This window comes from Rhodamnia argentea, chromosome 6, assembly GCF_020921035.1.
Source record: "Rhodamnia argentea isolate NSW1041297 chromosome 6, ASM2092103v1, whole genome shotgun sequence".
NCBI classification, from domain to species: Eukaryota; Viridiplantae; Streptophyta; class Magnoliopsida; order Myrtales; family Myrtaceae; genus Rhodamnia; species Rhodamnia argentea.
The window spans coordinates 24,171,692-24,187,334 of record NC_063155.1 but is presented as its reverse complement, the minus strand read 5'-3'; the positions used below and the strand labels follow the sequence as shown (position 1 = coordinate 24,187,334).

At 42.3% G+C, this 15,643-nt stretch overlaps 2 protein-coding genes across 4 annotated transcripts; one reads left to right on the top strand and one right to left on the bottom strand.

The window, feature by feature from the left end:
- The first annotated feature begins 722 nt into the window (after window positions 1–722).
- On the top strand, window positions 723–4,473 carry LOC115749428. Of its 3 annotated transcripts, none has more exons than XM_030686241.2 (10): window positions 725–950; window positions 1,211–1,282; window positions 1,749–1,828; window positions 2,163–2,262; window positions 2,345–2,398; window positions 2,869–2,946; window positions 3,191–3,288; window positions 3,377–3,434; window positions 3,685–3,806; window positions 3,943–4,473. In XM_030686241.2, the coding sequence occupies exons 1-10, from the start codon at window positions 759–761 to the stop codon at window positions 4,091–4,093; spliced, it is 1,005 nt and encodes a 334-aa protein (XP_030542101.1). In that variant the 5' UTR covers window positions 725–758; the 3' UTR covers window positions 4,094–4,473. The 3 variants fall into 3 exon arrangements, with proteins under 3 accessions (XP_030542102.1, XP_030542101.1, XP_048137534.1); XM_048281577.1 differs by having other exon boundaries at window positions 874–950; window positions 1,211–1,682; XM_030686242.2 differs by lacking the exon at window positions 1,211–1,282 and having other exon boundaries at window positions 723–950.
- A 197-nt stretch (window positions 4,474–4,670) lies between these two features.
- Window positions 4,671–14,049, bottom strand: LOC115749310 (protein ESSENTIAL FOR POTEXVIRUS ACCUMULATION 1). The gene is made up of 11 exons (XM_048281576.1): window positions 13,650–14,049; window positions 11,964–12,026; window positions 11,711–11,784; window positions 9,979–10,833; window positions 9,762–9,855; window positions 9,552–9,681; window positions 8,650–9,455; window positions 6,323–8,500; window positions 6,172–6,238; window positions 5,407–5,534; window positions 4,671–5,246 (listed from the first exon to the last, which is right to left on the bottom strand). Exons 1-11 carry the CDS (start codon window positions 13,726–13,728, stop codon window positions 4,912–4,914), a joined length of 4,809 nt encoding a protein of 1,602 aa, XP_048137533.1. The 5' UTR covers window positions 13,729–14,049; the 3' UTR covers window positions 4,671–4,911.
- Between the last annotated feature and the right edge of the window lie 1,594 nt (window positions 14,050–15,643).

The following is a 15,643-nucleotide window of genomic DNA, read 5'->3' as shown; positions in this document are numbered from 1 at the left end:
TTAACAAATTAACAAAAAATTTTAAAAATATTAAGATATTAATATAAATGGTTAGCATTAATGTAGGTTGAGCCATGTAAGACGGTCAATATCCACGTTAACGGTTTCTGACCAAAGCTTGAGCAAGGGCCATGACGTCCTCGCCAAATTAGTGACGTCGAGCCTCTCTTGAAGCCGGCGGTGAGACCAACCCTCACCCGAAGTTGGCAAGGTCTTCCCTCGTCGGTAGTTGGCTTTTACTGGTTGTCGGCCATGGCCAACGGCCGATAGAGGAAGAAGGGGAAAAAGAAAGAAAATTAATAAAAAATTCAGAAAATATATTATTAAAAGTTGCTTATGTCAGCGCTGATTGAGTTACATAGGACGGCCCGTGTCCACATTGGCCGAATAGACTCAATGGACAAAAAGTGAAGAGATTAACGATTGAATTGATAAAAATATAATATGTTCAAGACTTGTTGGTTAGATTTCCCGTATTGATGCTTAGATTTAGTCATAATTTTTTCTGTAATTTTTTGAAATCTTGAGAATTATTGTTAACGTCGGCGAGGAAAGTAAATTTCTTTTTTTGGTCATACCTTCTTCTTCTGCTAATTCTAGATCAAAACAAACGGGGTTCTTTTGAAAATGATCGGACGACGTAAATTTTTCATCTTCTTCTGATCGGACGGCTGACATCCGCACGAGTTGGCTTCTATGCTTCTCCGTAAGCGAATCCATGGATTTTCCCATACGCTCCGCAGTCCACACCTTTAAAAATGGCAGGGAGAGTGAGGCCTTTCCTCACAATCCATCCTCACACCTCCTTACCCGTCGTCACGACAGTTCATCAGAAATCGCCGTTGAAACCTTCTGCAGCTAAAATGGCCACAGGCGGGACCGAGGGCAGAGCATCGTTCTCCACGAAAGTGATCGATTCGCACCTGCACGTGTGGGCTTCTCCTGCGGAGGTAATCGTCGACCCACTTCCCGAAAGTTCGCGAAAATTCCGCTTCCTGTGTGTGCTTGTTTCGGTCTCGCCAGAATTGCTGAAACGAGGAGGGTGGATTTTCTATCTTAGTTAGATTCGAGGGGTAACTACGAAAGTTGAGGACGAGATGATCGTTAGTTTCGACAAGTTGATTGCATTTGTGGTCTGGAGTTGTGTTTATTATGTTTGTGTAATTTCTTCTTCTTTTCTGGTTTTTTTTTTTTTTTGGGCTTAGTGTAGGCTGAAGAGAAATATCCCTACTTTCCTGGGCAAGAACCGACTTTACCGGGAGATGTTGATTTTCTTCTCCAGGTATGTCTTATGGTGGTTAAGAATGTGACATTCTTGAGATAAAAGGCGGAGCAGACCCAATTTGAGAGCTGATTTATGCAGATTTTGGTGTACTTTTACTCTATTCATCTTAAATTAGTTGAGCCAAAGACGAGAACAAATGTAACTGGAAGTGTCTTCTTACTCGGGAAATATGCATCTATTTTCCTTTCTTTAGGTATTTTTTGTGTTATGGGCATCAAAAAATGAATATGCGTGAAGGGTTCTTGTTATTGGGTCAAGATTATTGTCACAGAGAAGTAGGGCTAATCTGGTTAACGTGAAATGTTTAGACATAGTGTTAATTTGTTCAAAGATGGATGAGTACAGAAGCATCTGCCATCTGCAGATAAGATAATGAACCAAGTGGATGCACGAAAAGGTACGATCTTGGTTAGAAAGCCGTTCTCAGTGAGGTTTGGCTGTTCATGTTGTTTTATTTATGCAGTGTATGGATGAAGCAGGCGTAGATGGTGCTCTCATTGTGCAACCTATTAATCACAAGTTCGACCACTCTTTAGTGACGAGGTCTGTTGAAATTTATATCGTTCTTCGCACAATTTGATTCTTCATAGCAGAAACTAGAATTATCTAAGACTTCATGCACTAGTCCTGCCCTAAGTTGGATGCCACACAAGTGGTGGCTGAAATTGCTGCATTTCTAAATATGGGCAATCAAATAGTAGATCAATAGTCATCAAGAATTTAGCTTCACTTTTTTCCCCCATCAAATTGGATGTCACTGGTTCGATTACTATTTACCTTGTAAAGTATAGTAACTCATGGTCAACTGGAGTATGCTCTGCTTAATTGCTCTCCTTTTCGGTATGTATTTTCCTCATACAATCTTGTACTTGCACAGCATCTTAAAAAAGTATCCAACTAAATTTGCTGGTTGTTGCCTTGCCAATGCTGCAGAAGATGGAAGTGGGATTGAGAAGTTGGAGCAGCTTGTTTTGAAGGTCTGAACATTGCAGTTGTCATCATTTAAAAGTACTTGATGGAATTAGGCTAATCTCTGATGTTGTTCCGTTATAGTGACAGGATGGTTTTAGAGCTGTTCGTTTCAACCCATATCTGTGGCCTTCCGGTCAAAAGGTGTTGATTTCAATCCGAACTATCAGCACAACTGCTTTGAGATGATTTTCTTTGCTGATTCAGATTTAGTACATGCGGTATTAGACGTATCCAGCAGATAGTTCCACTGACTTTCAGGAGGAACCAATATGAGAAAGAAAGAAAGAAATTTCTGCATACTTTGTACTTCTGCGCTATGAACTGGTTGCCAAGGATCATGTATTCTGGCTTTAAAGATGGCTTCAATTATACAGAAACGAAACGCAATTTTGCATATGCTAATGAACGAGGAGGGAAGATTCTATCAGTGTAAAAGCTTTTTATGTCGGACATCCTAAGAGGGAGAATTCGTGTAAGATGTCCTAGATTCTGGCAAAGTGCGAATCTTGATCCTTCAAACCTGTATTAGACGCTACTGGAATTTAGTATAAAGAACAGTGAACTTCTCTGAGTTTCTGTGATGTCTATAACATACATGTTGATGTTGGCAGATGACCAATGAAGTTGGAAAGGCATTGTTCTCTAAAGCGGGAGAGCTTGGGGTACCTGTGGGCTTCATGTGCATGAAAGTATGGCATCCTCCTTTTCAATTATGCGGACATTTTTGTCTGCTATGTGATTCTTGATGAAGTTGTCGGTTTTATGGCGTAAACCGATATTTTTTTTTTTTGGTAAGGTTTAAACCGATGTTTATGTCTTGTTATTCGCAAGACCAATATATCTCAAAGACCTTATATCGCATCTTGAGCCTTCATTCGAATTCTCACTCATTATATTGAAATGCTATGAGCTCACATTTCTGTAATTACCCAGGGCCTCAATCTCCATATTTCAGAAATCGAGGAGCTGTGCAAAGAATTTCCTTCGACAGTGGTTTTGCTTGATCATTTAGCTTTCTGCAAGCCACCACTGTGAGTGATTTAATTGTACTGACATCAAGATGTCATTCAATTCCTTAGATGTTTAGCAAACATTGACGCACTTATTTGTCTTGTTCAGAAACGATGAGGATAGTCGCACCTTCTCTGAGCTTCTAAGATTGTCCAGATACCCTCAGGTATCGGTGTCCTAGACAGGCGTGCAGTTTCTTCTCCGTTTCTATTAATACGACTTTTTACTTGGTTGCTGCTGCCATATAGCAAGTGTTGTTTAAATGTTACTCATGAATAATAACTTTCTGAGCCACGTCTTCTTGTATTTTTCGCTTGGACAACCCCACCTCTTTAGACCGTCTTTCACAGTGGATTTCTATCTCTTATTAACATATCAGCTGGAGGTTCTTGTTGACACGATCTTTTACTGAACAGGTGTACGTAAAACTCAGTGCTCTTTTCAGAGTGTCGAGAATGCCATTTCCGTACCTCGATTTATCTGACCTTCTTTCAAAACTTATTACCCACTATGGTGTGAACCGAATAATGTGGGGCAGGTAAGTTTTGCCAGCTTCACTCCTTGAACAAAAGAACACGTGGAGAGGATATTTAGAGCACACCAACGAGGAAATCAAACTCACTTGGCTTTTGTGTGTTTTGCTTTATATCTTCTTCTTTTTTTCCTTTTTGCAGTGACTTCCCATTCGTAGTACCAGAGTGTGGTTATAAAGGTGCCAAAGATGCTCTCTCTCTCATTGCTGAACAAGTGCCTGTAGCATCTTCTGAGCTGGAATGGCTCATGGGCAGAACAGTCGGGAAGCTCTTCCCAAATTGCTGGGTCTAAGCATTCGGTTTATGAGAACGCCGTGCAACAAAAAATTTCAGTGCCGTTAGATAAGGCGAGACAAGAATTTCAGACGAGGCGCAGATAGAAAATGGCTAGGTGTTGTGTTCCAACTTCCCAGGCGAGGATTTCGTGGTGCTGCGAGGAGTGTTAAAAGGGCAGAGAGTCCATCCCACTCCCCATGGGAGGGCTGATGTGTATGGTGACCGTTGGTGGATCACTGCTGTGGTGCCACCACCGTTTAATTTGCTTCTTTAGGATCGTTATGCAATGACAACTTTATGTTTTGAAGTTGGTTGGTCTTGTAACTCTAGTTATTTGAAGTCTCTTTGAAATACGACTCGCACTACAATACGTCGGTAATAGATGGTTTTGCTCAATTATGCTCTGTCCTATTAACCATCCACCGTTGACAGGAGAAATTCAACAACTCATTACTTGAGCCTGTTAGAAGATCAAGTTCCGCAAAATGGCTGTCGTCCTCCAAAACAAAATGCCGCTGGTTCAACATGCTGGATTCCCTGCTACTAATCCGAAGCAAATGTCGCGGAATGAAGCGAGCAAAACAAAACAAAGAGAGCAAAAGAGACGGCGTTGTAACTCGTCAGGTGGAATCTCACTTGACTTATTCAATTGGTACAATTTACATTGTTAGAAGCCGATTTTTTATACATCTCGCTGTCCATGACCAAAGAAAAACAAGGGCGAAAATTTTCTGTGGACAGATGAACACTATACACTACACGCTACTGAACACGTCTAAATCTATACAAGCTCCTAATCTCTGTACACCATGTATAAAAGTTTACAAAGGGGCTTTAATCATCTATACGTTGAATTTCGCCCATCATGATGCGATTGCTGGTGACTTTGAAACCCAAAAGGGCGGGATCGATTTGCTTCCCTTTCTTCCCTTTCTTCTTTCCACTTCGTCCAGCTTGAATTCCTTCTAATGATTCTGAAAGTCCTGCTGCCGATTGGGGTTCTTGTGGTGCAGTCTTCTTCGTGCTTTTTAGCATGTCAATAAACGACGCTTCCGACACATCTGCGTCATTGCAAGATGAAGTACGCCTGAACCGCATATCTTTCTTGGCAGCCGCAATGTCCTCAACACCTTGCTTTGTTGGATTACCTCCTTGGTCTTGTCTCGAACCTGTAAAATTACAGACCCAATGAAAATTTACCCAGCAGCCAAATAGGAATCAACTCAGTTGAACAAAATCTCCGCCCAAATCCACCCAAACAGAACACAACCATCCCCACTTAACTGATCAACAACTCCAAAGGGGACAAGCAGAAAACATCAAACTTACCATCAGGAACACTAGGAACAGCACTTTTGAGCCTCGCAAGAGGATCAGACACAAGCTCTGACGGTCCTTCCTGGGATGGGCCTCTGAGCAGCATATTGTCTTGACTTTTGGACAAAATGACTCGCACACTGTCAAAAGCCATTGCCAAACATGTATGAGTAATTAAGTCAAGACATACAAAGAAGAATGGACTGCCATACCAAAGACCCAAAGAAGAAGAAAGAAAGATAACCATGGATCGACCGTCATCAGCCATTAGTGACCTCCTAGAACTTTGTTCTGGGAGATAACCAGCATTTAGAGTTTAGGAGGGAAGTAAGATCCATTGTACAAGATTTAGAGTCGACATGATCCAAAATATATATCAACAATGCAACCAAATTAATGACCAGTAAAATAAACCCAGAGTAACCTGCATTACACAAAACTAACAAAATCATGGCGATATAACTCTCTAAAACTAAGTCGTATGCCATGCAAACAATGACTAATATGAGTAATTGCAAGAGTCCAAAAGATGATAGAATAAAACTAATTATAACACCAGCTTTCAGTTTTCTGAATATCATTTGCAACAAAGGAACCCTCAATTACATGAGTGGACAAGAAAAGTGAATCCAAAACAACAGAAGCATCTTGGCTATCAAGCTAGCAATTTCAGGTTCAGCATCAATTGCCTGCCGCCATATTCAACAATTAAGTGAGACAAACACCACAACTATGCTCCTCCTCCACTCTTTAGGCAATGCAGGAAGGGATACTTACTGATCCTTGCTTATCTGTTCAGGATACTGGTTTCCAATTCCTTCGTCATAGAAGACTGTATTTTCACCTATAAAATATTCAAAACATATTTACCTATAAAAATTGAACATAACCATAATAAAAACTAACAAGAACATCCAAGCTAAAGTACCTGCAGCAGCACCGAGTGAAGCATGCCTGCTAAAGGAATTGATAGGTACTCCACCATGATCTGTAGCAGCCAATAATGTTTGTTCAGCCGTGGCTTCTTGAATCTCAAAGAGCGAGCCCTTTAATTTGCTCTCACTTTTTGACATACCCTTCCTCCCCTCTGCCTCCGCAAGCTCCTTTGTATGAGCTGAAATACTGTCGTTCCTGCTTGGATTAGTGTGAAAACCCATCCCAGATCCGTGAATACCGGACAAGAATGGATCTGCCGCAGCCAATGCCCCAGAATCCATTCTGAATGGCAACTCATCTCTGTTTTCAAAACTGCTGGCACGATCAGAGGAATTTGATCCATAGGAACCAACAGGAAACGAGTTGCTTAAACCAGCTTCTCTGTCCTGAAGCATATTAAATTGACGATCCAGAGTGTTCGAACTAGAGTAAAAGCCAGATATAGGCCTTCTCTCCCCCGGTACTCCCTCGCTAACATCTGCATACTGGGCGGGTTGATGACCAGAATTCTGATGAAGCAAATCCATCAGAAGCTGCTTTGACTTGTCATCATCTTGTCCATCTGACATCCACGAACTCGGGTCCTCAGAAGTAATTTTACCAAATTGTTCCCTTTTTTGGCGTTCAGCACCAATATGCAATTGCTGAATTCGAGATTCCATCCAATCATTTGCGAGCTGCCCATTATTCTCAGACCAGTGACCATCCAGTGCATCCAGCTGAGAAGTATGAAATTGGTTAGGAAGTAAAGAGCGGGTGGCACCTCGAGGGTGCAATTCCGAAGCAAACTTTGCTTGAGCAGCAGATTTTGTTCTTGTGCTAGACTCTTGCATGTCCAAACCATGAACACGAGTCATAGCATTTAGGACATCCAGATTCACTCCAGCATTTCCAGTTGGTAAAGAAATTGAACGGTCAAAAGGCGGCCCGCTAGGTTCATAAGAACCTTGTCTCATACGCTCCTGTAGCGAAGGATTCCTGTCAAAGAAGCTCAGCTGGTCTTCATTGGATGGCCCCTGTTGTTGCTGATAAAAATCTAGTGGGCTAAACCCTGATGAGTGAGCTCGATGACTACTGTGCATCCTAAGGAACTGATCAGTTTCATCAACTGGCCAGCCAGAACCAAGGCGCCTTTCTTCCAAATTGGGAGGTAGCCCCATTCCCATTGGGAACTGCCTAGCTTGAAGTTGCTCTTGCAGTATATGATGGTCCAAAGGCTGAAGTTGTCCACGCTGAGCACGAGCTATGAGTAACTCTTGAAGCTCTGGTGGCATACGAGCGAATTTTGCCTCGGTTCTCTGCTCAAGTGATGGATCAATATGTCTGGCAGGATGATGAGAGCGTTGTTTCAGCTCATTGAGAAGCTGTTGTTCCAATATAGCCCGATCAAGAGCATTGTTGGCTCTCAGAGGATCAACAGGGGACTGTGCAAGGCCAGGATCATGCATACGGTTTCTCAGGATTTGTTCAAGTAGGACCTGTTGCACTTGAGACTGCTGTTGCTCCTGCAGAAGTTTTTGCTGATGCTGAAACTGCTGCTGCTGCTGCAACTGACGTTGAAGCTGATGTTGTCGCTGCTGTTGGAGCTGTAGTGCCCTTAGATGTTCCATTTCCGGTACAGCATGGGCGGCCAGCTGCTGCTGGTGTGCCATTTGTTCACCAGCCATTTGTTCCAAAATGGAATGGCCAGAATTTGCATGAAAAGGTAACAGGTTTTGCTGTTGGAGATGGTGATGCTGAAGTTGCCTTGACAATAGTTGCTCCGATAGATCAAGACGGTTTGATTCCTGTTCCATGCGTGGAAAGTTTCGAGAAGCCACAGTTTCCGGATACAAGTTCGGGTAGTCAAAAGCTGCATTCCTTCTGTATGAATCAGGCCAATTATCTGCAATGAGAGCTGGGTCGGAAATGCCTCCAAATTGAGGACCCCTTCCCATGGCAGAAGGCAAGTTGGATGCAGAGGTATGCTTTGCATTAGTGGCTTCAATCTCAGACCAAAGTAAACCAAAAGGATGCATCATGTTATCATTTTGGTTTTGCATGCTGGGTGCTTTCAACTCAGCTTGAACAGAAGAGTGGCTCAGAGGTTTCAGAGAAGCATCGTGGATGTTTCCAGTAGATCTTCCAATAGGATGGCCACTACTTCCTGGTCTTCCTGGGAAAACAATTTCTGGAAAGAAACAGTACGATGAGAATAGGGATCATTGCTATTCTTTCCCACAACTAACGACTGCCAACACACTTATCAAGACAATAAATCACAGCCAAATGAGAAACAGTACAAGCAAAAGCAAAGGTGGCACTTATAAGAGAACTCACCTTCATCTTGGGCAGCAAAATCATTAAACCCCATCTCCAAATGAGACAGATGTGGGACACCAGATTCAGATACTATGCGTTGGACATTCTGAGCCGACATATTCCTAATCTCTGGTAACGACCGATTTTCCATGATGTATAAATCATCAACTTTACCAGCAGGAGCAGCAGCAGGCACACCAGTCTCCAACTTACCACCTAAAGCACTAGCTTCATCTAATTTCAAAATCTGATCAGCACCAGTGGCAATGGCATGGATGCCCTCCTTAAGATGCGGCATCACCTCACCCAATTCTTGAAAAGGTTTTCCTTCAGGGGCATCTGCCAGGCGGACTGGTAAGTCAGTGCCAAAAAACCCCTGTTCAAACCACGAAATGATGTCCAACCCAAGAAAAGGTCCTTGTATCTCCCCTTGAGGATCAAGGTAGTATAAACTAAGCTCATCCGCGGAAATACTCCTCTCTGACTCTTTTGCCTCATTAGAACTTAAATGATGGATGTTTCCACCCTGGTGTTGAAGAGGAGGGATCAATCCAAATAGAGAAGTTGAGTTATTAGGAAGCTTGGATCTGCCACCAATTTCTTGAAATTGAGATTGATCGGTAAAAGCAGATAGTGTCCCCGTCCCACTATTGGCAATATTTGTCTGGGAAGTGGCAAAGTAAGGACCATCTATTTCATATGATCCTCGGGTACCATTATCAACAGACTCCCCATGATGAATAATTTCACCAGCAATTTTCTGCTCCACTCCTTGGTTTTTAACATCCTCTGCACCATAAGATGAAACTAATAAGTTCAAGCTAACTCTAGTAAAACATATCGAATGATTACACCCCTGCACTGCAGTACATATCAAAAACAGACAGAAACAGGAGGAAGAAAGTCATTTACCCCCCAGTGCAGTGTTATCATCAGCTCGAGAGTTATCGCTTCCCAAAAGTTCTTGGAAGGTATCGCCATTCTCTTCAGTGGGTACCAAGGAGAGAATGCCCTGTTTCCCCTCGTCAGCAGATTCAACATCACCAAGACCTGAAAATTGAAAATTGGCAGAAGATTCAGTGACATAAAAATTAGCACACAAAGAGAAGCATAGTTCCTGAGTTAAATACCAGTAACATTTTCCGTTGATCTGCCTTTTCTAAATGAATTATACACAGCTCCACTGCCAGTGATCTTACCCCTCCATATATCACCAAGGACAGCCTAATTTTTTGAACGAAAAACATGAAGATTAGGAGATTAACCTCAATCAAATAAATAAAACTTCTGGCTGAAACAAATAGACAAAGAAGACTAAGAAGGTAAAAATCGTGTATTCATTATTACCTCCTCGTCAGCATCAGGGGTTACGAAAGCTAGCGGTTCAGCAACGTCTGCTTGAGCTATGGGCGCTAATTCTTCCATGTCATCAGGCATGGAAGCAAAGGATTGTTCGACTTTTTGCTTGCGATAAATGTCAAGAAGCTTTGCCCTTGGGTAACAAAAAGAATCGGTTAAGACTATTGGTTTTCCAGGGACGCTTTCACTCTTGTCAGAATGAGCAGCACCGATGGCACCCAAAGATCTTCCCATCGTACTGGACCTTCCTCGTCCAACGGTAAACCCCATATGTGAACCCTCCACCCTTCCTCTCTCAGTTCCAAATCCAGGAGCAGCGCGGTAGGGAGTCGAACCACTGGAATGAACTTCCATTCTATGGCGTGGCCTCCACTTATCACGGGACTCAGATTCACGCTCAGGAGCACCACGATTGCTGCCCAAAAGTGGTGAATTGTCAACATGACCATCTTCCTTCTCTGCATCTGCCCTCTTTTCATTGCGAGATTCTTTGTCCTTGTCCTCAGGACCCCACCTTGAAGACCACTTGCTATCACGTCGTGCTTCATGCCCAGCTGTGCGAGCATTACCATCGCTCCACTTATCACTGGCAGCCAATGTTCTACCTTCATTAGTTTCCCGAACCGGAACGCTGTCAACACGACGATCTGGTTTCCTGCGGTCTCTCCTACTGCCAAGTAGGCTAGTTTCCCTTTCCTCTTCACGCCAGCGACGGCCACTTTCATTGTCAGTGGCAGCTCTCCTCCAGTCTTTTTTGTCCTCAGTCCCTTCCAAACGCCAGTTCTCCTTTTGAGTGGGATCACCCGAATTTCCAACTGACGCTGAAGATGGAGCTCGCATTTCCTGATACATAGAGAAGAACAGGTAAGTGGCAATAAACATCGATACTTCATAAATGCATCTTCCAGATCCTGCAATCCCAGTAGTCTTAAAGAAATCTACGGGAGAGGGGGACAGCTTAAGAGAAACAAAAATGATGTCCTACAGTGCAAAGACTCATAAAAGCTACTACTAAGAAAACAAGAAGCAGCCAAAAAACTGCAGACCAGCCAAAAATCATTAGGGAAGTAGAGCCAAGTCTCTAAGAGAAATTCAGTCTAATGATGGTCAACATGCAACGACACTGTGTCTCATAAAGATATCTGACTGAATAGAAAGTCCTAGTTGGGATCGCTATGCACCAGCTACAATTCTTCAATTGTTGCTAGAGCTGTTTCTATTCCTGGGGGTTTAGGTTGCTTTAAAAACCAAAATTAGAGCCATACATCAGGAACAGTATTTGTACATTGTTTACTCGCCCTGGTATTGAAGTTGCAGCAAATCGATAATACAATATTTCCACTATTAACATATTCTATTTTAAGAATGACGGCCAAGGAGGGAAAGAACACGTCCTTATCCAAAATCGCTAGCAGTTCAGATATTCATCTACAACAAAGAGGTCCTAAAAGAATTCCTCCCTCCAAAAACACCTTAACGAATATCTTACATTCTCAACATGCAACTCGTACCATGAAAAATGTCACAAACTCTATCACATTTATCATGAAGAGCAACCTATTTCTATAAGTATGGCACACCCTCAAGTGCCAAAATTAGAGCCAACTTTTCAATCAAGGCCCTTTCTACAATTCTATGCCGTAAAACTATCTTCTGAGAAAAAAAATCTATCCAGAGGAAAAACCTCAGTATCTATGGCCATTTAGAGCACTGAAAGTACCATCTTAGTCTCGGTTGGTTTGGCATAGAGCCATTGAGGGGACAAAGGTATGCTGCTCTCTGATGCCACTTGATCTGCAATTAAATAACTCAAACAGATTAACTGCTGTAATAACTTCTACTTTAATGAGATAATCAAAAGTGAAATAAAGCAGCCATATATACACAAGCTATTCTGCTGCCAGACTGCAATTTTCTCCACTGCCTCACAAGAACCAAACATTCAAACTACAGAATTAGATTGCAAAAAGTACCTTTTGACTCATCATTTGGCCCCATGAGCACCTTTTCCTCAAACTGTCCTCCCAGAGCTTCCACTAGATACAATAAGCACATGTTAGCACCTCCAAATACATCAATGTTACCCGACTTATCAACAGCATTTCAAGCATTCAACATGAAAGTTATTAAATAAGACACATACATCTACAACCCTAAGATAAAAGTAGGAGCACATACAGAGAAAGACAGTAAATGACTATACAAAACTTGAGAAAGGCGAGCTTTAACCTTGTCTTCCCACGGTACACCCAGTGAATGGTCAATCAGCTTATCATGAAGGGATAAATTTCTTATTAAGGATGCAGCAGGATTGTAATAGGGGAAATCAGTTTTTTATTTTTTGGTCAGCCAATAGGGGAAATCAGAGTTGACATGGTAAACTGCTCAGCAAAGTTCTCATGGCATTTCTTTAGCAGGACAGCCCCAAACTAGGAAGGTCACAAATTCAAGGCTTGGAGCCACCTCATATCGTTGAAAATATATATATACATAACAGTATAGTTCGTTTTTCATAAAAATCTCTCTGTTGGTGAACGCAAATCGATGATATGGTGATCTCATAGTTAATCCAACATAGCCAATCATTTCAATAGCTTTAGCAGTATCCGATGTACCAATCAAGCACTCGATCTATCAAAATCCCTGTACATTCTGTAAAATAATATATGTCGTCGCCAAGAAAAATTTGACATTGCAACGAACAGGTGTATCGCTGGAAATACTTGGGCTTATTAAATCCTCAGTTGAAAGCATGATCAAAAGGCACAAGCTGGAAAAAGAACTGCATAAACTTGGTACCAGAAAAAAGATGCCAAACACAGACTCAAAGGTATCAGGAGAAGAGCAAAAAGACATATAAGGCACAATTTCTAATGTTCTACTCCCTACAGTGAAAATCCCAACAAAACGCAAGCCGGTTCAGTAAATATTCCATCACCAGAATGGCATGTTGCACCGGAAAAACAAGCAATGCTTCGTTGTACTTAAGGAAGGAAAACAGATAAACATTGATGCACGGCATAGGGGAAGAAACCCCGGCAAAGAAATCAGAAGCTTCATAAAAAGAAATCCAAAAAGAAGAAAAAGAATATTAATTATGAAACTAAAGTAGTTCAAAGAGTAATCAAAATCTAAATGTCTAAAAGTAACGTGATTCATCAGATGAAGGACAATCAAACCATAACGATGCCTTTATGAATGGAGAGAGATGCATTCGTATTTCCTCCTCCTCCAAAAAAATTAACCATACTAATCTAAAACAAACACAGTCGTAAAGGGGAAAAAATATGTTATAAAGCCACTTCAGAAACTCGCAAGTGATAGAGGCAAGACCGAAACAAATGCCCGATTTTGTGAGCCTAAAACATAAGCTACAGTGAATAGATGCAATACATAATAGCTGATATCGTGCGAAACTCCAATCCGACAAAAGCTGCCCTCACATAAAACAGTTCAAACGCGTCAGCCACACTATTTCGATAATTCCGGATCATAACCCTAGGCCCTCGCATTAGGCACAACTCGCCAAAACCATCCCGAATCGCCCAATCCAAACAAGGAGAAGAATGCAGATTCGGCACGGCCACATGAGGATCAACAAGACACGAGGACAAAGGAACGAGAAAAAGCGTAAGGTGAGAGAAGAGAGGCGGAAGTACTTTTGGGAGGGGGGAAGGAGCGATCGGCCGGCTTCGAGGACAGCAGATCGTCGGGCAGATCCAACTTGCCTTCAGCCATCGAGCCGCGGACGAATCGGCGAGGGGGGGCTGGGGGACGAGATCGGGGAGATGCTGGAGAGACGAGCGACGGCGGGGCGACGCGGAGCTTGCACGGACACACGGCGGAGCAAGGAGACGGAGACGCGGAGAGAGAGAGAGAGGGAGCGACGGAGATGGAGCGATGGCGAGCTTGAGGAGACGAGATTGATGGAGAGGAGTCTAGGGTTTCGAGAGGGAAGTAGGGGTTGGTGCAGAGGAGGGAGAAAACACTTGCAAGAGAGAGAGAGAGAGTGAGAGAGAGTGGTTTCGGGGAGGAAAATTGGGTAAGGGTTTGGGTGGTCACAACAGCCAAATCAACTGATCGAATTCGAGTCCGTTTTGGATTTTTTTATTTCTTTTTTCTTTTTTCGTCGTTCATTTTTTTTTGCCCCCTTCCTTGTACGTTGCTTGCGTAATCATAACGATGAATGAATGCTTCGACTTTTAATAATTCAACCATTTTTCGTTTTTTTCTTCATTAATTCATGTGCTGCTGAATTTAAAAAATTTAATATCACCGCCAATAATCTTGACCTCCCAATTATCCACGGTGAATTTTAAAGCAATCGCTATTATGCTCCCTTCAAATCTTTTCCCTTTTCAAGAGCATAAAATGAGGCCATAATTAAGAGCGTCGATTCGTGTTCATGAATCGTACCCTACTCGTGTCGTATCGTATCAATGATATATAATTAGTGATCGTAAGATTGCATCACCCGTCATAACACAAAATCAATCCATTGACACGAAATCAACTCGTCAACATGAACCTAATGTGAAATACCCTAAATATATTTTCATATAAAATCTATTTACAAATTGTAATTAGGGTCAACGAAATGTCTCGGATCGTGCTAAAATCAGTGCATGGTCAATGAAAGATCGTTTACTTAAAAAAAAAAAAAAACTCAAAGGTGAACAGCATGAAAAAGAATAATTTTTTTTGCTAATCGTGTCTAAACGAGTCGTGTACATATCATATCAACATCTATCTCGTTAATTTAAGCAGGTCATTGCCCGACGGATTGAACACAAACATGGTCAAATTACTACTTGCGTCCCGCGAGATTATAAGAAATCGATCCGATTGACTTTCCCCGACCCAAAGCCATCAGTTTCAGCATTACATTCGAGCCGCGTCATCGCGTGGAATCCAAAATCGCCATCCCCGTCCATGATGAGATTTCGATCGCCTGAAGTTCTTGAACCCGAGCACAACTTTCCCCGGCCCAAACCCATAAAAATTTCCGCATCACGTTCGAAGGCGCGTGTTATCGCGTGGCGTCCGAAAATGGCCATCCCTAGCCCGATTAAGATTTCGATGGCTTCTAAAAGTTCCTTGCTAAGCGATCATTAGATGCATCCTAGGATCCAGTTTGGGTCTCCGATTGGGCCTAACTTGTAGTCCATTAACAAGAGAATGCATTGCGTTGTTTGGGTTGGGTTGGCCAGATTTTACAAGCCCTTGCCAAGAGCCCAATCCACACTAGTCTTGGACCCAACTTTTCCCGTACAAGCTCAAGCGACCTGGGGGATCGCTAAGCCCATGTTTAGGTCCATCATCCAATGGAAGGACCTTATTAATGCACGCATCTTCCAATTTGATTAAATCCACGGAGGTTAGTGTTTCCGCACCGGGTGATGGTCCCGATCACGATGCCCTCTTGGAACAAATCCTCTTCGATTTTTTGAATTTGAAGTTCGAAAGATGCTGTTTTAATCGACATAATATGAATCGCAATCGATGATAACATCGTTTTTTCCATCTCTATTCTGGAACCGTATGTGAGATTTTCGCCTTGTATAACTCATCGACAACCATCGAGTAATCGAAGGATCGTAACCGATATCGATTATCCCCGATACATTTGTAGCTTGTTACTACATACGTGGAT

Coding starts and splice junctions, on each gene's coding strand:
- LOC115749310 (XM_048281576.1), bottom strand. CDS start 13,728: ATGGCTGAAGGCAAGTTGGATCTGCCCGACGATCTGCTGTCCTCGAAG. Junction 11,785..11,963: donor GCCAAATGATGAGTCAAAAG/GTACTTTTTGCA, acceptor ATTTAATTGCAG/ATCAAGTGGCATCAGAGAGC. Junction 10,834..11,710: donor AACCAACCGAGACTAAGATG/GTACTTTCAGTG, acceptor TCTATGTATCAG/GAAATGCGAGCTCCATCTTC.
- LOC115749428 (XM_030686241.2), top strand. CDS start 759: ATGGCAGGGAGAGTGAGGCCTTTCCTCACAATCCATCCTCACACCTCC. Junction 2,399..2,868: donor TGTGGCCTTCCGGTCAAAAG/GTGTTGATTTCA, acceptor TGATGTTGGCAG/ATGACCAATGAAGTTGGAAA. Junction 3,435..3,684: donor GATTGTCCAGATACCCTCAG/GTATCGGTGTCC, acceptor TTTACTGAACAG/GTGTACGTAAAACTCAGTGC.